This window comes from Sturnira hondurensis, unplaced genomic scaffold, assembly GCF_014824575.4.
Source record: "Sturnira hondurensis isolate 20B ecotype Veracruz unplaced genomic scaffold, ASM1482457v3 Scaffold0004136, whole genome shotgun sequence".
NCBI classification, from domain to species: Eukaryota; Metazoa; Chordata; class Mammalia; order Chiroptera; family Phyllostomidae; genus Sturnira; species Sturnira hondurensis.
In genome coordinates this window covers 28,404,123-28,427,449 of record NW_028076767.1, presented here as the reverse complement: position 1 = coordinate 28,427,449, position 23,327 = coordinate 28,404,123, and the positions used below count along the sequence as shown (strand labels likewise).

Here is a 23,327-nt window from a genome sequence, read left to right as displayed (position 1 = left end):
TCTGCAGTAATCTAATGTGATCATTGTGTATTTGTGTTTTTATGTTGTTGGGTTTGGTTTTCCATCTTTCAGGGACTTTACATCCACGCTCACAAGGAAACTAGGCCTGTAACTTTCCTTGCCTGGTTTTGCAGCCAGTTTATACGGATCTCATAGACTGTGCTGAATAGCAGCCCCTCCCTGTTTATATCCATTCTTTGGGAATTTTGTGTACAATAAAGATAATCTGTCACTTGAATCCTTAATTGCCTCTTTGTCTTGCACAAAGATATTCATGTGCACGTTGCTGTCTTCATTTAACAATCCATCTTGACTTCCCCTTCCACACGGCTGCATTCTGTGCCCCCCACGCTCCCCTCTAGGCCCCCCTCTACGCCCCCCTCTACGCCCCCCTCTACGCCCTCATGCTACGCCTCCACGTGCACACACCTGAGTCACAGCCAATCTGCCACCTTCGGGTATTGATGCACTTCTCAAGCTTTTTTTGTTACAAATTTGCCACAACGAACAACCGCGTGCACATTTTCTGTATTGTTTCAGGTGTAACATCAGGCTTAATTTCTAAAAGTGTAATTGTCGGTTAAAAGGGTAAATTCATAAGCAACTTCCAGATAGAAGATAAATGTTTCCAGATTTTATTCCACAAAGGTCGCACCAGTTTGTACTGCTCCCAAACTTTGGGAGCACGCTTCCTGTAACAAAATGTGTTGTCATGCTTTTGAGTTTTTGCCAAAACGAGAAGTGGAAATGTCATCTGCATAGTTGTTGAGGTTCATTCATGTTGTAGTATCAGCACTTCATTTATTTCTATACCTGAACAGGATTCCGTTGTATGTATGTATTACAGTTTGATAATCCACTCACCTGCTGATGGGCATTTGGGTTGTTTTCACACTTTGGTGATTGTGAATAGCGTAGTACAAACATTCATGTACTAGTATTTTTCTTAGTACTTCTTTTCTTTTTTTTTTTTTTTTGATTATCTACCTATGAGTGAAATTGATGTGTAATTTTACACGTTTGACTTTGGGAGGAAACTGCGAACTGTTTTCACAGTGGTTGAGACTTAACATTTTAATCACTGATGCACGAGGGCTCGAATTTCTCCACATCCTGTCAACACTTATTATTTTCCTTTTATGGATTATAGCTGTGCACGTGGGTACAAAGTGGTTGGCACTGACTGTGGTTTCGATTTTCACTTCCCTAATAACTAATAATGTTAAGACTGTTTTCATGTACTGGTTGACCATTTATTTCTGTATCTCCTTTGGAGAGGAGTCTACTCGAGTCTTGCAATTTTGTAACCGGGTTGTGTTTTTCTGAGTGCACAGAGGCTAATACAGCGGGGATAGGGTGTGCAGATTCCTGGTGGGGACGCAGACTGTCGCTACTCAGTGTTCCTTGGTTCCAGACTCAGGTTTATTGGAGACATTGCAGCACACAGTGGCCTCTGGTTCAAAGTGTTATATTGCCGACCAGAAGGTACGTGATCCACCCTTGCAGGGGTCACCTTCAAAGTGGCATTTACAAGCTTCTTCAGCAGGCCAATCCACAACTGTGTCAGGTTGACAGATTCTGGGTGATGTAGAATAGGGTGGTACGATGGGATCTTGTAATTTTGGACCTGGTACAGCACCTCTTCTGATGTGAACTTTGTCCATTGGCAGGAAGTGATGGCCCACGGAATCCTACATCCGTACATCAGATACTCTCCATACACACAGTCCTCTTGGCTGAGGACTGCAGACAGAAACGTCAAATCCTACTCCTAGAATGTGTATCTATCCTGCTCAAGGCGAGTCGCTCCCTTTCCCAGGAGGAATGGGTCTGATGGACTGACCTTGTACCAGGTGGCTGATTCACTCCCTGAGTGCTGGTGCCACTCCAAGGGCTCGACCTTGGTCTGTGCCTCTGTGAGGTGTCACCTCACTTTTCATGAAGCGCCTGTGAGCACATGGTGATGCATAGCCTATGTCTTTGTCATTACGGCCGCTCTACCCATGGGTCCATTGTAAAAGCAGTGATGTGGCTACACACAGAGTCTGGCATATATTAACTGGCCAAACTGTCTGGTATGCCCAGGTGTGCCCTCCCTCTGAATTCTAAGATAATTACTGTATGTCCCATTCTTTCCATGTCTTGTAGTGTCTCTCTCTCTCTCTGATATATTCATTACCAATTAACTATGTAATATATAATATATTTTGTTATATTTTTGATAATGAACATATAAATAAATCTGGAAAATAAGGGTATAGTATATATTTTTAGCTTTATTAGGATATATTTATATACTTCAATGATACCTTAATAAAGCTGGAAAAGTACACATGTGTTATTTCTAATGTATAGGATATATGATATAGACATTAAGTTTTCCATCTTTATTAAAATATAACTGACATACAACATTGTGGAAGTTCAAGGTATACTGCATGTTAATTTGAAAAACACAAATATTGTAAAATGCTGACCAACACAGTGCTATTTAACACCTTCATCCCATCAGGCGCTTATTATTTTTTGTGGGGTGAGGACATTTGAGGTCTGCTCTCTTAGCAACCTCCCCTCGCCCCCCCAGTACCACCACACTACCATTCCGATACACTGACTCCGTTATATCACGTCTTCTTTATCCATTCGTCCAATGATGAGCTCAGTTTGCTTCCATATATTTCCACACATTTAATATTTTTTCTTTTCTTTTTTTTCTGTAACTTATTTTGCAATGAGAAAACAGAAATAGATGACAGCTTTCAGGACAAAAGTTCCATTTGCAGCAGGAGGGGTAGTTACGTGACGGGAAGGACAGTCTCTGCAGAAGCCCAAGTCCCACACAGAACAGGCCATGGGACGCGGCAGGCACAGGGGAGGAAGCCAGCGCTCCTTGCCCTGCCCTGGCCTGGCCAGTGGAGGCAGGGAGGAGCCCAGGACACCCTTCCACTCCTTCCCTCCTCACACCAGCTCTCCAGGAAAGTCTGTGCCAGACTCAGAGCTCACTGCTCTGGCCGAGTCATGGCATCCCGGGCTCTGCTGCCCACCCTGCTGCTCTGTGTGCTGCTGCTGCGGGCCCAGGGAGGGCCACGTCGTCGGAACAGGATGCAGAGTAGGTGACGGGCTGGGGGACAGGCATGGGGAGGGGGTGCGAGGGGCTGTGTCCAGCTAAGGAGGACCTGGGAATCAGAACCTTTCAGCACCTCCTGCTCCAACCTCAGCACTATGAAGGCTCCAGGTCCTTCACCTGGCCCTGGGGCCAGCAATGGGGGTGGAGGGCAGCCTACATCTTCCCATTCTCCATTCCCCAAATACAGACACATGTGGTACACACACAGGTGACAGGTGCACAGAGCTGAGAATTAGACAGGAAGGCAAAACGATGATTCTTTGGTGTATGCACACCTGCTGCAGGCCAGCATGCTGAGATGGTTACAGGAATGCAAATTTGTTTTAGCATGTCTCAGACTTCTCCGAGGTCTCGGAGTCAGAGTGCGGACTGAACGAGGGTGACTTCACTGAGGCCAGGAGTAAGATGAGAGAGGGGCGTGGCTGCAGGAGTAAGAAGAGGGTCCAGGGAGCCCAGTCTCTGAATTCTACTGGTAGACAATGGGGGTAATGGGTTGAAGACACAACCAGTCATCAGGATGGGTCAGAGGTCGAACGTGAGGTCCTGGAAAAGTCCCAGAGGGTCATGAGTGGGGCCTGAGTTCTGGGGTCATGAGGATACCTAAGTGCCCTGTGTGACCTGCCTCCATTGGCCCTTCTCCTGCTCCTTTCAGGTATCAAGGCCTGTGAGAAGAGGCCCAGCGTAGATCTGTGCCACGATCACTGCTCGTATTTCCTACAGTGTCAGAAATCAGGCACCATATGCTGCTCCACCTTCTGCGGGAACGTTTGCATGCACCTCCTGTGAGGGAGAGAGAAGGCTCGGCTGGGTATGCTGCTCCTCCTAGCTGTCTACTTAAGACTGTGCCTATGCCCAAAACCCAAGGACCTAAAATCCAGGACACAGGGGGGTCCACCTCCACACCGTCTGGATGCCTTGTTTCTGTCCAATAAACCAGAACAAATGCCTGGGGATCTGGCTATTTTCCTTGTAGCTCGTGTGCTTATTGAGAAACCAGGGCAGAGCCCAGCATGCCCCGCCTCTCTGGGCCCTCTCCTCTTGTCATGCTTCTCTGCTCTCCCTCCTTTGGCCCACGCACCCCTGCCAGGCCCCTGGAGGCCCAGCCCCCTTCTTGCTCTGCTCATTGAACCAGCACGCCCAGAGGGAAGGACTGTTCGTGTGTGCCGTCCCCCAGTGCTAATGAGAACATCCTTGCCCTGAGTCTGAAGGGCCAAGTGAACCATGAGATGTAGGGGTGGGGCTAAACCCTGGGGCATAGAGTAGGGGCTGCTAAGGAGGACTCTTTTTTTTTCTTAATCCTCACTTAAGAACATGTGTTTATTAACTTAAGAAAGATAGAAAGGGAGGAGAGAGTGAGAGGGAGGGGAAGAGAGAGACAGGGAAACACAGAGGGAGACGGACCAACAACTATCAGTTGCACCCTGACTGGGCATCTAACCCACAACCTATGCATGCATCCTGACTGGGAATTGAACCCACAACTTTTTGGTGCATAAGACAATGATCCAACCAATCAACCCACCTGACCAAGGCAAGGAGACCTCTTCTTAAACTTGACCCACACCTGTCCCTTTCTCTCCATTCTCCTTGTATAGATCAGAAACAGTCTCTTTATGCAGAAGGAAATGAATCCCAGGAAGTTAAGTGATTTGCCCAAGGCTAGGGAGAGGGAAGGGCCCCTCACACCCTGGCTGGCAAAGGGTGCTTCCTCTGGCCTCCCTGTGTGCTCACTGCTTTTCTGCTGTGGGGAGACCATGGCAGAAGTGAGTGTCTGTGCCCACCCAGCTCCCCCACTGCAGCCTCTATCAGGATGGCCACTCTCACCACATGGCCTGGGACATGGTGCCAGGACTTCAGACTCCAGTGCCTTCCTGTGACAGAGTTCTCCCCACCTTTCCCAGGTCTCCCTCCTTATGGCCTCTCTGTTTTTTAATCCAGAGGGGAGTCACAGGGTGGGGGAACAGGTTCCATTGTGAGGCTGCNTTTGGTGCATAAGACAATGCTCCAACCAACCAAGCCACCTAGTCAGGGCAAGGAGGCCCTTCTTAAACTTGACCCACACCTGTCCCTTTCTCTCCATTCTCCTTGTATAGATCAGAAACAGTCTCTTTATGCAGAAGGAAATGAATCCCAGGAAGTTAAGTGATTTGCCCAAGGCTAGGGAGAGGGAAGGGCCCCTCACACCCTGGCTGGCAAAGGGTGCTTCCTCTGGCCTCCCTGTGTGCTCACTGCTTTCCTGCTGTGGGGAGACCATGGCAGAAGTGAGTGTCTGTGCCCACAGACACTCCCCCACTGCAGCCTCTATCAGGATGGCCACTCTCACCACAAGGCCTGGGACATGGTGACAGGACCTCAGTGCCTTCCTGTGACAGAGTTCTCCCCACCTTTCCCAGGTCCCCCTCCGTATGGCCTCTCTCTCTATTTTTAATCCAGAGGGGAGTCACAGGGTGGGGGGCAGGTGAGCCATTGTGAGGCTGCTAAGAATTAGTGGGCACGGGATGACCATGAGTCTTGTCTGTGGCCTCATGGTGAGTCAGTGAGAATTAATCCCTGGGGTCCAGGCTCCCTATCTGTGTAGCCACAGTGCCTCTGAAATGGTCCTGGGGCGAGACCCAGGACTGAGTCACGTGTGGCCACTCGGGTCAGGGAGTCAAGTGTGGGGGTTGCAGACAGGCAGGCCCTGCTGCAGGCAGGTGCGCAGTGTGACCCTGCAGTCCAGTGCTTCCTGGGCATCAGTGCAGGAGCCATGGGAGGAGGACATCTGCCTCCATTAGGCCAGAGCCTCCCGCCCAGCTCAGAGGCATCCCAGGGCTCCTGATTCTGAGCATCTTTGCCATCTGTATGTACTGAGAGCTGCCCTTGGACAAGGGGGCCTTGGGAGAGAGGTCATGACCAACCACCAGCCCAGACATTGTCAGAGGTCGGTGGGTGGTAAGAGATGCCCTGCAGAAGTTCCTGTTGGTTCTTCCTCAGATAACCTCACTCTCCAAGCGGCTTTCTGGGCTTGGCTGTGCCTTGAACATCCTAGGAGAGACTCTTAAGAGAAGTAAGGTGACCTGCAAGGGCCCACATAGGGAGGGGATGACCTCCCATGTCCAAGTCCAGTGGTCCCTGCCACGTGGGTGTACTGTGGCTGCCAGGCTGACCTATTCCTTGCTCCTGGATGAGCGTTGCAGGTCACAAATTGTACTGGGAACTGTTGTTCTTATTCCTTGTGATAACTGGTGCCCTGACCTGTGTTCTCTGGACAGTGCACCCTGTTCTGCAGAACTCAGAGACCACACCTGGAATGCTATGGCTGGGAACAGTGCTCGCCTGGACCTCACCGCCTGTTCTGTCTCATTGGAGCAGCGGTGTGCCTCTGTGTTCTGCAGGGTAGAGGAGCAGGAACGCCTGGGAGACCTTGAATCTCATGGAAGCAGAAGAAGAAGCAAATGCACGTTCTGCCACGATCTGGGTCTCCACAATGTCAAGTCCCCGCAGAGCTGTCAGATCAGAGCTGGACTGTTCGCCACCAAACACACAGCCTCGTGTTTGCGCTGCTTTGGCGTCATTCTCTCTTCATGCTCCTGACCCACTCCTAGAAAAGTCTTTCCTCTCATACCTGCCAACCAAGGTAATCAGAAGTAGCTTTCTCGTCGGTATTAACTCACAACAGACCTTCACTTGTCATACCTCAGGACTGTCATTTCTTAGCCCTTTGTCACGACAGAGGCTGAAGAGACTTGACCTCTTGATTCTCCTCCCAACATCACGCCTGCCCATTGCACTGATAACATTATGCCAACTGGTGCTAGGGAACAAAAATAGCAGATATCCTAGGTGCTTTGCCGTGGGCATGCCAGAGGATGGAAGACACACCTGATACTAGTGCAGCACTTGCCCTGTTGGTGAAATTTCCGGAGAGCCAGTGGTCTGCGGCACACAGGGATAGTTCCTCCGAGGCAGCAGACGAGTTGCTGCTTTTTGCACTGCCCACCGTGAGGAAAGACATGATGCTTGATGGGACTGTCTGGAGTTTGGAGAGAACAAAGTTCACTCTTGGGCGTTCTCCTCTTGTCTGTTTCCGGAGGGAATGTAAACTGAGCACCGGTTTCGAGTGGGACCCAGAAGGGATGCATTAATCTTCAAGTGCAGGTTGGCAGCTTCTATGGCTGAAGAAGGAAAACAGAACTACCTTTTAAGAAAACACATCCATCCTTTAAGTTCACTTAATTCTTAAAGTACCTGATGGAATGAGCTCTATTATTATTCCCATCCTTATAGGGGATTAAATGGAGTTTCAGAGAACTCCATTTAATGATGCTTCTCTGCCGGTATTGCGAGGGCACCTGGAGACAGTGATCTTGATGTCCCAGGGCCAAGGAGGTCTGCAGGCTTCACCATCTGGCATACATCGCTCTGGACTCGTGTCCTTTGAAATCCTGTAGCTGGCACTTGCCAGCTCTGTGGTGTTGAGCAAGTTACTTAACTTTTCTCTGCCTCAGTTTCTGCATCTGTAAAATGGGAATAATCATAGTACTAAACTCATAGGGTGAGTGAGAGTATTAGTTAATACATGTTAAGTATCTGACAGCGAATGTGGTTTAAACTGGGTGACTCTTGACACTTCATTGGATGTGTCATTTGTTTATTTCATAGACCTTACACAGCGCTGCCTTATATGCCAGACGCTGGCTCTAAGCACTTAACAAGAAATCGCTCACAGAAGCCTCACAGCAACCCTATGAGGAAAAGCCTGTTATTATCCTCACTTTGCAAACGAGCAAATCGAGGCACAGGGAGGATTAGCCACTTGCCCAAAGGAAGGGAGAAGTGGGATTTGAACCCAGGTTAAGTTTGCGTTTTAAATCCCCACGTTGTGTGGCCTTTCCAAGCCCTCGTGGAAGAGCTCTCGCTTTCCATCATCACAAAGGCCACGGGACATTGATGAAGGATGGGTAGTGTGACGCTGAGGCTAGCAGCGGAAAAATTAATATGGAGATGGGTGGGACTTTATAAAAGTCATCGCACAAATGTTAGAGAAAAGTAGATAGACCCTCCCCCACCTCCACAATCACCCAGACTTCCAGGAAATGCGCGTGGCAGGGGTGGGGGAGCTCCTGCAGTTCTACAGGGCCCTGGGTCTAACTATATTTATTACCTGCAGAAAAAAGGAAGCACTCCTTGAAGAGGAATTCAGTGACAATCTGTACACGCCCAACCGATGGCCCGCGGCAGAACTCATCGGTCTGCCACAGCCTGAACCGAGCTAACTACATTCTGAGTCTTTGAAATCTGTTCTGCTCGTGGTCTGCCCCCTGCGCTGGGGCTCCTTGGTCCCCAGAGCCTGGGAAGAGAAACCGACAGTGAAACAATCACCGGCACTTCTGACCTGGACATCTTCAGAAGTAGGTGGGTATCAGGGCCTTGGGGCTGTGTGTGTGAGGCTGCATACCTTTCATTTGTGGCGCCCCGGGTGAGCGCCCTGTTCAAACCAGGTGCCCAGGTCGTGCCAACACTAATTCTCTACCGAAGACATTATTGTCCTTGTAATTCAGGTGGAGAGACTGAGGCAGAAAGATGCCATGGATGGACACATGTCCCTTCATATGGGACACCCCGAGAAGGACACTGGGTATTGCCTACATAGCATTTCCACTGACAACACATAACCTGGGTCTAATCATGAAGAAATCTCAGACAAACCCAACATAAGGAATGCTGAATTAAAAGAAAAGATCAGCTGTCTTTGTATTTGGAGCACTCAGAAATTTTGGTGTAATAACAGACAAAAGACTTTATTCGCTGAATTTATAAAAGGGAACACTGATGGTAAAGTAGAAACATATTTTACTAATGTTAAATTTAAGGAAGCTGATAGTTGCACTCCGATCATGTACAAGAATGTCCCTTTTGTTAATGCACACAGAAGAATTATTCCTAAATCAGGGCCAAGATACATGACACTCTCAAATGGTGTAGAATACATATATGTGTGAATGTGTGTATGTATACTATATGTGGTATGTGTGTGTAGGTATAAATTCTTAAACTAGGTGAATCTGAACGAATGGTATTCAGATGCTCTTTGTAGATTTTACTCTTGTAGCTTTGAAATGATTTCCAAATGATGATGTTTTAAAAAGTTAAAGGCAACCCATCTAAAGGTCCATGGGCCTCAGATTTTGTGGTCCTATTTTAATGTTTCACATATGCCAAGGGGAGAATAAGTTTTGCACCGTTTAAAATGTCTATAGGTGTTGTGCCTGCTTTTGAGCATTTGGGGAATTTCGACCAATGCATGTATGTTGTCTTCGGCTTGGCTGAAGGCATCAAAGCAAAAATAAAGACTTGGAAGAAAGTCGGTCACTTGCAGGGAGAGAAACAAGGACTGCGCTGAGACTGTGTTATTTGTAGTACCCAGACTTCTTTGTCTTTGCGTCTTTCCTGTCTCTCTGTTTGGCTTGGTCACATGAAGCACCAGCTTAGGGGGGAGAGAGGACTGGGGACAGGAACTTTTCTGGACAGTACTTACCCTCCTCTTTCTAGAAAGCCAACTCTCACTGCCAGTGAGCTGCCTAAAATAAGAGCCACTAATTATTTTGCATGTTGTCCCAGGTCCTAAACCCTCTCTTATTTTTTCTCCTTCATAGTGATGTCCATCTATTATTGCACATTTTTATATATATACTGTATGTCGGGTGTCCCCTTTACTAGAATATAAGGTTTATGAAGGTGGGGATTTGCTGGCTTTATTCATTACTGTATTCTCAGTATTTAGAATAATGTCTGACTCACAGTAGTCATTTAATAGGAGTATTTGTGGGATAAATACATTTAGAACAGAAGAATGAAGAACAGAACCTCACCCACTCATCAGAATTAATTCTAAATGGATTAAACAGTTCAAAGAAAGACCACAATGAAGTCCATGGAATTGAATAACTCATTCTTCTGGAGAAGAAGAGTCTGAGCTTAATAGTGGTAACAGCCAACATTATTTTGCCTATTCTGTGTGCCAAGTCATATACCCAGTGCTTCATGTATTCAACATCTGCAATTGGGTTGCTAATATCACCCCCATATGACAGAGGGGGAAGACTGAGGCTCTGAGGAGTTACGGTAGGTGTTTGGCCAATCACATAACTTAGGTGAAGCTAATGTGTTGGGGTTTCTCCAACTTCAGTGTCGTGTTTTGCTCTTTGCTGTATACTATACTGCCAGCCTTTAGTGTGGGGACAAGTGGGAGAGACTGTCCCTCTTGGATGAGATGTATACCCTGTTGGCAGAATAAATCAACCTTCATGGAGAAAAAAAACCTGGCAACAGTTCTCTAGGGTTTGAGATAGGCAGTATCCTTTACTCGGGACTCCGAGGTTGACAAAGTTGAGCTCTGAAGCTAATAATGCATTTAACCAAATTTGAATTGTAAGAAAGTTCCCAATGACATTTATTTTTCCCCTTGGGAAGAGAAATTACAAATTTTCAGGTGTCTTATAATTAATGGGAACATATTAATCATATGCGTAACTAAATACATTGGCAAACATTCTTGGGAAACTTGTGCTTTGTCTCATTTAAACTTGGTCAAAAGAGCTGCTTCTTTCCCTGACGCTGTATGAGAGCTGGGGTATAGAACTTGGCTTTGCTAGACACTGCCTACATTTACAATATATAAAAAAGTCTAAGTCCATGCAATAGTCAAAACACTAAGCTTGGATTCATGCAGTTGGGGCAGGGAGTGCTCAGGTTCCTCTCTCTCCTCCTGCAGTTGGCTAAGTGCCATTTTGGAGGTGGAGGAGGGAGAAGAAACAAGGCAGTCTAGACAGTTCTCTTTAGCAGGTAATATTGTACCTTTGTGTTGGCGCTTTCTGGGCTTAGAATGGACTCTGTCGTGGGTGGTTTTCGGGGTTCTCGGAGTCTCTCCACACCCCACCTGATGGAAGTTTCTCAGCTGTGGGTCTCTTGTATATGGTGAATCCAGCTCCTTCCTGGCTGATCTATTGTGACTCCTTTCCCAGACCCTAGGGATGTGGCCACTCACTTTCTACTTCCTTCTGCTGAGGTTACATGGCCTTTCTAGGCAGCTTGCCTGAAACAATCTGGCACAAACCCACACCGGCTCTTTCTTGTGTTCTCTGCCTTGTCAAAGGAGTGTCAAGCTCTAGTCTCTTTCTTGTGGCCAGAGGTCGCTTTGGCCTGCCTCTTAGGCCTTTGTGTTCTCAGGTGTGACTCAGACACCTGTCTACTGTGTCCTCCCCAACCCAAGGGGCACAGTCAAATTTCAGTAGGAGGCATCCTTAAAGCCTTTCCAGTGACTTAGAATTAAGAGAGCACAACGTTATTTCAAGGAAATCCGCTTGCAGATCTCCAAAAACTGTGTCAAATTCCCAATCATTTTCCACCTTTCAAACAAGTAAGGTTTTAAGAGTCCCTTTACCACTTTTTGGCCATCTTTTCCTCTTTCTTTCTTTTTTTAAAATATATTTTATTGATTATATCATTACAGTTGTTCTATTCCCCCCGCTTCATTCCCCTCCACCCACACACTCCCTCCCCCACCATTCTCCCCCCCTTAGTTTATAACCACGTCTCAAGTTCTTTAGATTCTATATTTCTCCCACTATTCTTGCCCTCCCCCTTCTGTTTTCTACCTACCATCTATGCTATTTTCTGTGCCTTCTCCCCCCTTCTCCTCCTCCCACCCCCCTGTTGCTAACCCTCCATGTGTTCTTCATTTCTATGGTTCCACTCCTGATCTAGCTGTCCTCTTGGTTTGCTTTTGTTTTAGGTGTGGTTGTTAATAACTGTGAGTTTACTGTCCTTTCACTGTTCATATTTTTCATCTTCTTTTTCTTAGATAAGTCCCTTTAGCATTTCATATAATAAGGGCTTGGTGATGATGAACTCCTTGAACTTGACCTTATCTGAGAAGCATTTTATCTGTCCCTCCATTCTAAATGAAAGTTTTGCTGGATAAAGCAATCTTGGCTGTAGGTCTTTGGATTTCATGACTTGGAATACTTCTTTCCAGCCCCTTCTTGCCTGTAAGGTCTCTTTTGAGAAATCCGCTGACAGTCTGATGGGTACTCCTTTGTAGGTGACTGTCCCCTTATCCCTTGCTGCTTCTAGGATTCTCTCCTTCATTTTAGTCTTGGCTAATGTAATTATGATGTGCCTTGGTGTGTTCCTTCTTGGGTCCAACTTCTTTGGCACTCTCTGAGCTTCCTGGATTTCCTGGAAGTCTATTTCCTTTGCCAGACTGGGGAAGTTCTCCTTTATTATTTGTTCAAATAAGTTTTCCACTCATGGCTGTTTCTTTCCCCCTTCTGGTACCCCTATAATCCGGATGTTGGAACGTTTAAAGATGTCCTGGAGGTTCCTAAGCCTCTCCTCATTTTTTTGAATTCTCATTTCTTCATTCCTTTCTGGTTGGATGTTTCGTTCTTCCTTCTGGTCCATTCCATTGATTTGAGTCCCAGTTTCCTTTCCATCGCTATTGGTTTCCTGGACATCTCCCTTCATTTCAATTAGTTTAGCCTTCATATGTTCCTCTAATTTGTGACTATAATCTACCAGTTCTGTGAGCATCCTGATAAACAGTGTCTTGAATTGTGCTTCTGAGAGGCTGGCAATTTCTCGGTCGCTTAGAGTTATTGGCTCTGGGACTTTGAGTTCTTCTTGCGCCATCTTTTGGGCTGTTCGTGTCTGTTACGTAGCAGGATCAGAGCCCTAAGGTGTTCACTAGTGCAGGGCAACTAAGTTGCTGGGCTGTGATGCTGTATGTGGGGGCAGGGTCAAAGAGGAACAATGGCGTCCCGTCTACTGCCTGCCGCCGCGGCCCCCACAGGTGCGGCAGCTGCCACCATCACCGGGGCCCACACGTTTCGTCCCACGGCACTCGAGTGTGGCACTCGCCCCCTGGGGCCTGCGTGGTCCATCTCACTGTGTGCGAATGTGCGACCGCAGTCAGTCTGCCCCGCACCCTGACTGGGTCTGGTCTACCTGCGCGCCTAGGTCAGGGGATCTGTCCTGCCCAACCCTTCCACCCCTCTTACCGTCCTCGTTGAACAGTTAGTTGCAGTTTGACTTCCGTATAATTCAATGTTCTGTTCTTTGGCTGTGTCTTTGTTCTCCAAACCTTTGTTGTATTCAAACTTGGTTGTGGGAGAAGGCACAGTGTTTCCACCTATGCCTCCATCTTGGCGGAAGTCCCTGCCTCTCTCTTTTTAAAAGCCCTACGAGTTGATATGTCTCACAGGCCTGGCCAAAATTTTCATTTTAATATCATGTTATATAACTTTAAATACAAGTCAAGATGTATAACAGCAAGCCTGATATGATTTTTGTTTTATAAAAACAATTCATTTTCATATATATGCACATATAAAAGACAGAATAATATACATCAGTTGAGAGGATTGCTGGAAAGAATCTCATTGTCTTCTTTGTACTTTTTTAGTATTTTAAGAATTTTACATGCACAATTTATTTAAAAAGATTTTATTTATTTATTTTTAGACAGAGGGGAAGTGTGGGAGAAAGAGGGGGAGAGAAACATCAATGTGTGGTTGACTCTCTCATGACCCCTACTGGGGACCTGACCCACAAAACAGGCATGTGTCCCAGGATCTGACTGGGAATAGAACCAATGACCCTTTGGTTCACAGGCTGACACTCAATCCACCGAGCCACACACATTCAGCATGTCAGGGCTGCATGCTGAATTAGAATGATCATTCACTCAAGGGAAGGCAACCCACTTCTAAATATATATTATTTCTGCACAAAGAAGACCCAGAGTGCAGGATGACAGTTTAGCAATGTTCAGCTGAGGTGTGTGCCTGTTGTTGGGTGGGTAGAAGATAAGGAGGAATAATTAGAAGTTAAAGAAATTCTATAAGCACGCCCTCTTGCTTTACAACTCTATTTATATCTCTTGGTCTCTAGCAGCAACAGGGAAGGAAAAAATCCCGACAATACATATTCAGACACGTGGTCAACACCATGAAGCTCTGGACACCTCTCCTCACGACATTCCTGTGTGCGGTGCCACTGGCCGTGCTGGCAGAAATTAAGGAAAGACCGGGCTTAGGTGACGAGGCTGGGTCGGAAACAAAGGGTGGGGGTCGCTGTGCTTGTTTACGGACAAGTAAAGGGGTGCTATGGTGTCGGGCACATCTGATTCAGGTCCCACCTGTCCTGGATCACCTGTTAGAGAATCACAATCTTTGTAGGCACAGCGAGCTAAGAAATTCCCAGCCTGAGGTCCTTTAATGCTTCCTCTTCCAAACTTGACAGTGGCAATGAGTGTCCATTCACTTTTATACACACTCCACAGGTTACAGGGATATACCGTTTCCCCATGCTAGGCTATATTTGGGTGGGGGGCACCAATACAGAGCTGCCGTATCTTCCCAGGCTGCCAGAAGCTCTGTGTCCTAGCTGTGTGTACTTTGATGAGTACCAAATGGGTATTTAGTACATACCCTTCATTTTAGTGGTAGGGTCTTTCAGAATGTGAAAATATAGAAAAGAGACGTGAAATGAGTCCTTCGTGGGGCAGAGTTGGGGGCCATATAATAAGAAAAAGCAATCAATGGGGAGTGGGGGCAAAAAAAATTGAGTGAGAGAGAAGATTTTGAAGAGAGGCTGGGTTTTTAAAGGCATGGCCAACAAGGAGGAGAAGGAAAGGGGAGGACGTCTGCTCCTTGCATTTCCTGGTCTAGCTTTCCACACTATAACCTGAGCATGCTAAAGAGGCTAAAGAATATCTGAGGATACGAGATGTCCCGTTACATGAATGCAGAGTTCAGAGGAGGGCACGGGAGGGCTAGAACGCACTGAGTCCTATCTCTAGGGTGCTCAAAGAGGGCCCCGAGGTCAGCAACACGGGCAAGACCTGCGGGAGCAGAGAAGGCGAAAATAGCAGTGAAAATGAAACAAGGAGTCTGAGGAAGGGATGGATTTTCTTACAAGACAGACAGACACCTTGCTGGGGACTTGGGCTTGAATTCTTAGAAGGGTGGTGAAGCCTTGGAAGGGCTTCTCTTCCCCTGCTTCTTTACCTCTTACAGTCTCACCTCAATTGCAGAGGATAAAACACTCATTGAGGAGTGCTGGGGAAATCCAGACATCCGTGAATGTACCAGGAAGTGTTCTAAATCCTTTAAATGTGCAAATGTAAATTACACGTGCTGTTGGAGCTACTGTGGAAACATCTGTTGGAAAACTACAGTGAGTTGGGGGATGTGTGCTTGGCTGTGCCGTCGTGGGTTCTCGCCCTCTCCTCAGCTGCTGTTACTCCTAAATGGAGGACTGATGTACCCCAAATCCGAGGCACAAAAATAGCAGAAGACAATATCCCCTAAACCTGAAAAGCAATTCACTGGCAAATAAACCAAGACATCAGGTTGGGACACACTGCTTCTAATAATTATATAATTAACGCCTGTACTGTCCTCATTAGATTATTCCACAGTTTGCCCTTTTCCTAATTTCCATCCAGATTTCTAACCATTAACTCCATGAGCCCTTTTGGCTCAGCCAGCCCTGAATGTCCACTTTTCTGTGTTCCACCAACCAATATGACCCCTGCTACCCACTCAGAAGTGGGCAATTTCTATTGTCAGGTGAAGAATACCTGTCCCACGGTCTGGGGGGATAGGTAGTATTAAGCTTGGGAATGAGTGCTTGTTTCTCAGCGTTCCCTAGCCACTTAACATCTAACCTTTCTTTCTTGCAGACCATCTATGCAAGATAGCTAAAACCACATCCTCTTACTTGGGACACCAGTCAGTTCTCACTGAGGGCTGGGTAGGAGGAAGACCTTGACCAATAAACTCACTTACCAACAATGGCCTTGGCTTTTTCTATTCCATTTTACTACCCCTGATTACCTTATTGTGATGCCCACAATGATTCTTATCCTACAGTGTACATAAAAGTTTCCAACATTTCCCCATCTGCTTACCTTAAAACTGATAGGCTAGTCTCGTGGGCTTCACAGAATAGAATTTACTCTTCACGTGACATTTTAGTGTAAGTAATTGGCCGGCAGCCCTTTAAATCAGTTTTTTTTTTTGAGAGCAGCTCTCTGGTAAATCAGTTTCTCACAGGGTATGGGTAAACAATTCTAAAATAACTTTATATATACATAAGATTGAACAAATAAATGACTGGTAGATGATAGGCACCAGGTTTCTAACTGGTGCCTTTCTTTTGTCTGAGAAAAGTAGTTATAAAACAAGCAAAGGGAGAAGTTAGAATGAGTGCTGGGGGTACCCAGAGACATCAATATAAACTTGAGTTTAGATGAATCTCCATACAGCTAGGCAGACAAAGGAATAATTATAGATACCTGTGCACACATAGATCAGTTATTCATACCTATATTTCCTAGCTATGCCTGCTAAAAGGCTTAGAAGCAGTGATAGTACAGTATGAATAAGCACACCAAGAGCCCAGATCTTGGGTTCTAAATACCATTTTCCAATTAACGAGTCAAAGCTCCTTAGAGCAATGGCTGATTCTAGAACTAGGCTTCAAATATACAAGATGAGACTGGGGTGTCTTTGAGTGTCAGAAAGTAGGGAAATGCTCAAAATTTAAAATATTGAGAAATGGGAACCGATCTGAATTGGTTTGTCACTTTAACCAGTGACAAAGCTGAGAACGGTTTGATCATAAAACTGTTATCGCTGGTCTGTTAAAATATATTGTTACAAAGTTAATGGAAAACTAGCAGACAACTTCAACATAAAACTACTAATAAAGACAAGGACAATTGAAAATCGAAGCATTTCTGTTGAAAAATTCTCCCCAGATGGTAATACAACACTGCAACTTTAATTATCTGTAAACAAGGATTCTGACATATGAAAAGTACCTTGTACCAGATATTTTAGAACTTAGCACATAAGTAGACAAAAACCAAAACCAAAGCAAGAAAACCCAGGCCATGGCTAGCGTGGCTCAGTTGGTTCAGCATTGTTCCCTAACCAAAAGGTCACAGGTTCGATTCCTGGTCAGGACACATGCCTGGGTTGTGGGTTTGGTCCCTGGCCAGGGCGTGTGCAGGAGGCAGCCAATGGGTGTTTCTCTTGCATTTATATTCCCCACCCCCTCTAATGAAAATAAAATAAACCTTAACCCTCATCCTGCCCCAGGAAGATAAGAAGTAAGGGATTAACAGAACACAAAACATTGAAGAAAGGGATAAAAGCCATCTTATAAATAAAGATTGTGACAAAATACACAAGATCATAAATTCAACTGGACCATAGGAGGCATTGCAAAAAAGAAAGAAGAAAGCCAGGAGACCAAAAATAAAATGTAGAAAGTAAAAACCATAAGAAAGAAAAGGATTAATAGAGAAGATGGGCAAAGAAAATCTAAATATATAGTAACTGGAATTTTTCAAAAAAGAAAAGCAACTAATGTTAAACATGATAATTCAAGTAAACTTTCTGTAAATAAAGGAAAACCTGAAGCAACGTAAAGAAGGACGATCACAGGCTCAGCAACAATGGCCCAGAAGCGCCTTGGAGACCAGGTGTTTGATGCCTTCTGATTCAGAGTCTTACTTCCACCTTCTCGCAGCCTTTCCCTAACCATATGCAGGAAGTGGGCTCTTCCCACCTAAGACACTGGACTCTACATTGCTGGATGGGTATGCTCTTAGAGAACGTCATTTTAGTAGTAGAATTTTAAATTTAGGAATAACTTCCTTTGGCTAGAGCTTTCCGTGAATCCTTCATGTCATGCCCATTCCAAATTGTGGGGGGCCAAAGTGCATGTCTTGGTGGGAGACATTGCACTCATCGCCTTCACCCAACCCTTGCATTCCAGAAACTTCCGGTGGCTTCTTAATTAGGAATCCCGAGTTTGTTGGGCTACAGACAACTACTAGGTGTGGGGTGGGACACACTTGGCTGCTGAAGGCATTCGTATGGATCCACCTGTGAGCACTGGGGACATCCAAGGATGAAAACGAGGCAGGAGTTGGCCAACATCATGATGTATGAGATGAGAGATACTCCTAGAATACTTGCATGTGAGTTGACATAAGGAAGGAGCAGGTCTGGAGCATGAGAAGGGAACAAGTAATGCAAAACCTGTGGCGACTGTTAGAATAAGTCTCCTGCAGGCGGAGATTTGATATTACGGAGACCCAGATAGTGGCAGAATGCGCATTTGCTTCTTCTGCTTCCACGAGATTCAAGGTCTCCCTGGTGTCCCTGTTCTTCTTACCCTGCTGAGCTGGGCGGGAGGCTCTGGCCTGATGGAGGCAGATGTCCTCCTCTCATGGCTCCTGCACTGATGCCCAGGAAGCACTGGACTGCAGGGTCACACTGCGCACCTGCCTGCAGCAGGGCCTGCCTGTCTGCAACCCCCACACTTGACTCCCTGATCCGAGTGGCCACACATGACTCAGTCCTGGGTCTCGCCCCAGGACCATTTCAGAGGCACTGTGGTTACACAGATAGGGAGCCTGGACCCCAGGGATTAATTCTCACTGACTCACCATGAGGCCACAGACAAGACTCACGGCCATCCCGTGCCAGGTAATCCGTAGCAGCCTCACAATGGAACCTGTTCCCCCACCCTGTGACTCCCCTCTGGATTAAAAAACAGAGAGGCCATAAGGAGGGAGACCTGGGAAAGGTGGGGAGAACTCTGTCACAGGAAGGCACTGGAGTCTGAAGTCCTGGCACCATGTCCTAGGCCATGTGGTGAGAGTGGCCATCCTGATAGAGGCTGCAGTGGGGGAGCTGGGTGGGCACAGACACTCACTTCTATACCTGTGGTCTCCCCACAGCAGGAAAGCAGTGAGCATTCAGGGAGGCCAGAGGAAGCACCCTTTGCCAGCCAGGGTGTGAGGGGCCCTTCCCTCTCTCTAGCCTTGGGCAAGTCACTTAACTTCCTGGGATTCATTTCCTTCTGCATAAAGAGACTGTTTCTGATCTATACAAGGAGAATGGAGAGAAAGGGACAGGTGTGGGTCAAGTTTAAGAAGAGGTCTCCTTGCCTTGGTCAGGTGGGTTGATTGGTTGGAGCATTGTCTTATGCACCAAAAAGTTGTGGGTTCAATTCCCAGTCAGAGCACATACCTAAGTTGTGGTTTCCATCCCTGGGCAAGGTGCATACAAGTAGCTATCAGTGTTTCTCAAATCGATGTCTCTATCTCTCAACCCCTCTTCTCATCTCTCTAAAATCAATAGAAACATGTTCTCAGCTGAGGATTAAGAAAAAAAAAAGAGGAGGCCTCCTTTGGGGCCCCTACTCTATGCCCCAGGGTTTAGCACCTCCCCCCCGCCCCCATCTGATGGTTCACTTGGCCCTTCAGACTCAAGGCAAGGATGTTCTCGTTAGCACTGGGGGACGGCACACATGAACAGTTCTTCCCTCTCGGCGTGCTGGTTCAATGAGCAGAGCAAGAAGGGGGCTGAGCCTCCAGGGGCCTGGCAGGGGTGCGTGGGCCAAAGAAGAGAGAGCAGAGAAGCATGACAAGGGGAGAGGGCCCAGAGAGGCGGGGCACGCTGTGCTCTGCCCTGGTTTCTCGATAAGCACAGGTGCTGCAAGGAAAATAGCCAGATCCCCAGGCATTTGTTCTGGTTTATTGGACAGGAACAAGGTGTCCACACGAGAGCGAGAATGGCACTGCTGCTGAGAGCCCTGTGCCTGGGACCTGAGGTCCTTGTTCTTTTGGTTCAGTCTTCAGCGGAGGGCTGGGGATGCAGCACGCACTGCCCAGCCCCACTCCCGCTCAGAGCATGTTCAGGCAAATGCTCCCACAGAAGCTCAAACAGCATATGTTATTCGCTTGACATTCTCCGTGATGTTTACAGGGGCGTCTGCACAAATGTACCTGGATTCTCTTCTCACACTCCTTGATTTCTGTGGATGGCTGTGTATCTGAAACGGAGCACGAGTGGGGTCACGAAACCAGGCCACACAGTGCACGCCCCACAACCGCAGAACCCCGGCCCCACTCGTGGTACTTGGGGACTCTTTGGGACCTCACTTTCGACCCCTCACACGTCCTGGTGATTGGTTGTCTTCAATCCATTACCCCCATTCTCTATCAATGGAACTCAGAGCCTGGGCGCCCTGGACGCTCTTCTTACTTCTGCAGCCAGGACCCTCTCTCATCTTACTCCTGGTTTTGGTGAAGTCACCCCCTTACAGTCTACACTCTGACTTTGAGACCTCGGTGAAATCTGAGACACCTGCAAACCCTCCCCCATTTTCCATAATGTGCAGGATCCAGAGAAGACGAACTTGCCTGTACCCCCTCCTCTCCTCTTTTCACTGTCTGTAGTATCTCCGCCCCTTCCCACAAAGTAACACTTATAATATTTCCCTTCCACTGTCATCATCCTGGTCCTCTGATAATAACTTTAATGTGAACATTTCTACCCCAGTATTACTTCCATAAACATCTCAAGATGCTGACCTGCCGCAGGTGTGCATACACCAAAGGATCGTCGTTTCGCCTTCCTGTCTGATTCTCAGCTCTGTGCACCTGTCACCCGTGTGTGTACCATATGTCTATGGATTTGGGGGATGGAGAATGGGAAGATGTAGGCTGCCTTCCACCCCCATTGCTGGTCCCAGGGCCAGGTGAAGGGGCTGGAGGGCCATGGTTTGGGAGAAACTGGAGTCTTCAGAGTGCTAAGGTTGGAGCAGGAGGTGCTAAAACGTTCTAGTTCGAAGATCCTCCTTAGCTGGACACAGCCCCTCGCGCCCCCTCCCCCTGCCTGTCCCCCAGCCCGTCACCTACTCTGCATCCTGTTCCGACGACGTGGCCCTCCCTGGGCCCGCAGCAGCAGCACACAGAGCAGCAGGGTGGGTAGCAGAGCCCGGGATGCCATGACTCAGCCAGAGCAGTGAGTTCTGAGTTTGGCACAGACTTTCCTGGAGAGCTGGTGTGAGGAGGGAAGGAGTGGAAGGGTGTCCTGGGCTCCCCCCTGCCTCCACTGGCCAGGCCAGGGCAGGGCAAGGAGCGCTGGCTTCCTCCCCTGTGCCTGCCGCGTCCCACGGACTATTCTGTGTGGGACTTGGGCTTCTGCAGAGACTGTCCTTCCCGTCACGTAACTACCCCTCCTGCTGCAAATGGAACTTTTGTCCTGAAAGCTGTTTCTCATCTATTTCTGTCTTCTCATTACAAAATAATTTACAGAAAAAAGGAAAATGTAAGTAAGGAATGACAATAATCTCACTGTATAGAATTAGCCTAGTCTCAGGGCAGAGCAGACCCTTGAACAACATGGATTTGAACGGTGCAGGGTTACTTATACTTGGAATTTTTTTCGGTAAATACTGTTGGCCCTTAGGTATCCGTGGATTTCTCAACTGCTGCTTTAAGTAACCCAAAATAAAAAATGATTTGTTTTCGTCTCTTTTTTTCTTTGCATTTCTAAACTCAGGATAAAAAAACCACTGTTTTCCACCTGCCATTGGCTGAATCCACAAATGCTAGGGACCAACCACAGCTAAGACTTGGGGGAGGCAACATTTGTACGTGGGTGTCTGACTGAGCCGATGGGTGCTCTAAACCCTCACGTTGTTCAGGGGTCACCTACGTGACCCTTTTCGTTTCATTGCACGTTTAATGCGAACAATTCTTTGAGCCACCCGCCTCTTGTTAACCATCTTGTCCCACCCCCATCTGGTCTGGACAGGATTTCACGAAACACGGCCTTCCATAGCTGGACGGCTCTCGTTTAAAACGAATGCTCAAGCATTTGAGCTGCATCAGTTACTGATGGCCAGTGTCACGTTGGGGAATTTTACTCATAAACCCTGAATTTTTAAAAAATATTAAACTTATTGGGATACCAATGTTAGTTATGTAACTATTAGTTCATAGCTACAGAAGTTTCTAGTGTGTAGCTCTATCATGCATCTGTCATTGCACTGCCTGCTCCCCACCCAAAGTCTAGTCTCCTCTGGTCACCGTTTGCTTGACCCCCTTCACTCTCTTCGTATTCCTCCCACCCCTTTCCCTCAGATAACCACCATACTGTTGCCTTTGTCCATGAGTTTGCTTGTTGGTCCTGTTTTCTATCTCACATACAAATGCAACCATAGGGTTCTTGTCCTTTTCCATCTCATTGATATTGCTGAGTGTGATACTCTCAAGGTCGACCATGATTTTGCGATTTCCTCCTTTTTGTGGCTGAGTAGTACTCCATTGCATAGATGTACTGCATCTTCTTTATCAGTTGTTCACTTGGGTTGTTTCTGTATCTTGGCTATGGTGGATAATGCTGCTATGCACATAGGGGTACATATATATTTACAAATAAATACTCTGGAAAACTGGGGGTAGATACCCAAAAGAGGGATTGCTGGGTCACATGGTAGATCTATTCTTATTTCCGAGGCATCTCCATAGTAGCTGTGCCAGTTTACATCCTCAGGAGTGGGTGTGGATCCCTCTTCCCTCCCATCCTCTTCAACACTTGGTATTTCTTGTCTTATTGACAACAGCCAATCTAACAGCGGGGACGTAGTATCTCGTCGTGGTTTTGATTTGCATTTCCCTTCCAGCTGGTGAAGTTGAGCGTCCTTCCATCTATGTGTTGGCCATTGATATGTCTTCTTGGGAAAAGTGTCTGTTGAGGTCCTTAGCCCATTTTCTAATTTGTTGTTGTTGTTGTTTAGTTGTGGGAGTTCTTTTATGGGAGTTATTTTTTGGATATTAGCCTCTTATTGGAGGTGTTTTTTTTGTTTTTTTTGCAAACATCCTCTCCTAGTTAGTTGGTTGTCTTGATTTTAAACTAATGTAAGAAAAGTGGAGTTTGTGGATGAAAGAATAAATAGGTATCTTAGGTATAGATAAATAAATATACATATGCTCGGATGCCCAATATAGGGCCCCTCTTTGATACTGGGTAAACCAAATCTACTCCTTCTAAAGTCCTTCCTATTTGGTCTTTTTTATTCACATCAAACTCGCATGGCATTTGGTGGGAGAAGATGTTATGCTTTAATTAGCAAAGGAGAATCAGTACAGAAGAGGGTTAGACCTTCCGTAACCCACACGCCAAGTCAAAGGAAAATAGATAAATGACTATTCTCCACGCCCAGTCGATGGATGGACACAAATGAAGTAGATAAATGCTCTAGACTGGGGTCTGTTGGGGGTGGCCAGCGCTGCTAGCCAGGTACACGGCGTGCCTCCTAGCTTAGTGGGAGATACTGCTCACAT

At 46.8% G+C, this 23,327-nt stretch overlaps 2 protein-coding genes across 2 annotated transcripts; both read left to right on the top strand.

Moving 5' to 3' along the window:
- The first annotated feature begins 2,806 nt into the window (after positions 1 to 2,806).
- Positions 2,807 to 3,941, top strand: WFDC10B (WAP four-disulfide core domain 10B). The gene is made up of 2 exons (XM_037044156.1): positions 2,807 to 3,109; positions 3,780 to 3,941. The coding sequence occupies exons 1-2, from the start codon at positions 3,019 to 3,021 to the stop codon at positions 3,911 to 3,913; spliced, it is 225 nt and encodes a 74-aa protein (XP_036900051.1). The 5' UTR covers positions 2,807 to 3,018; the 3' UTR covers positions 3,914 to 3,941.
- Positions 3,942 to 9,406: 5,465 nt separating this feature from the next.
- WFDC11 (WAP four-disulfide core domain 11) lies at positions 9,407 to 15,872 on the top strand. Its single transcript, XM_037044765.1, has 4 exons — positions 9,407 to 9,412; positions 14,060 to 14,204; positions 15,204 to 15,346; positions 15,855 to 15,872. The coding sequence occupies exons 1-4, from the start codon at positions 9,407 to 9,409 to the stop codon at positions 15,870 to 15,872; spliced, it is 312 nt and encodes a 103-aa protein (XP_036900660.1).
- The last annotated feature ends 7,455 nt before the right edge of the window (positions 15,873 to 23,327 follow it).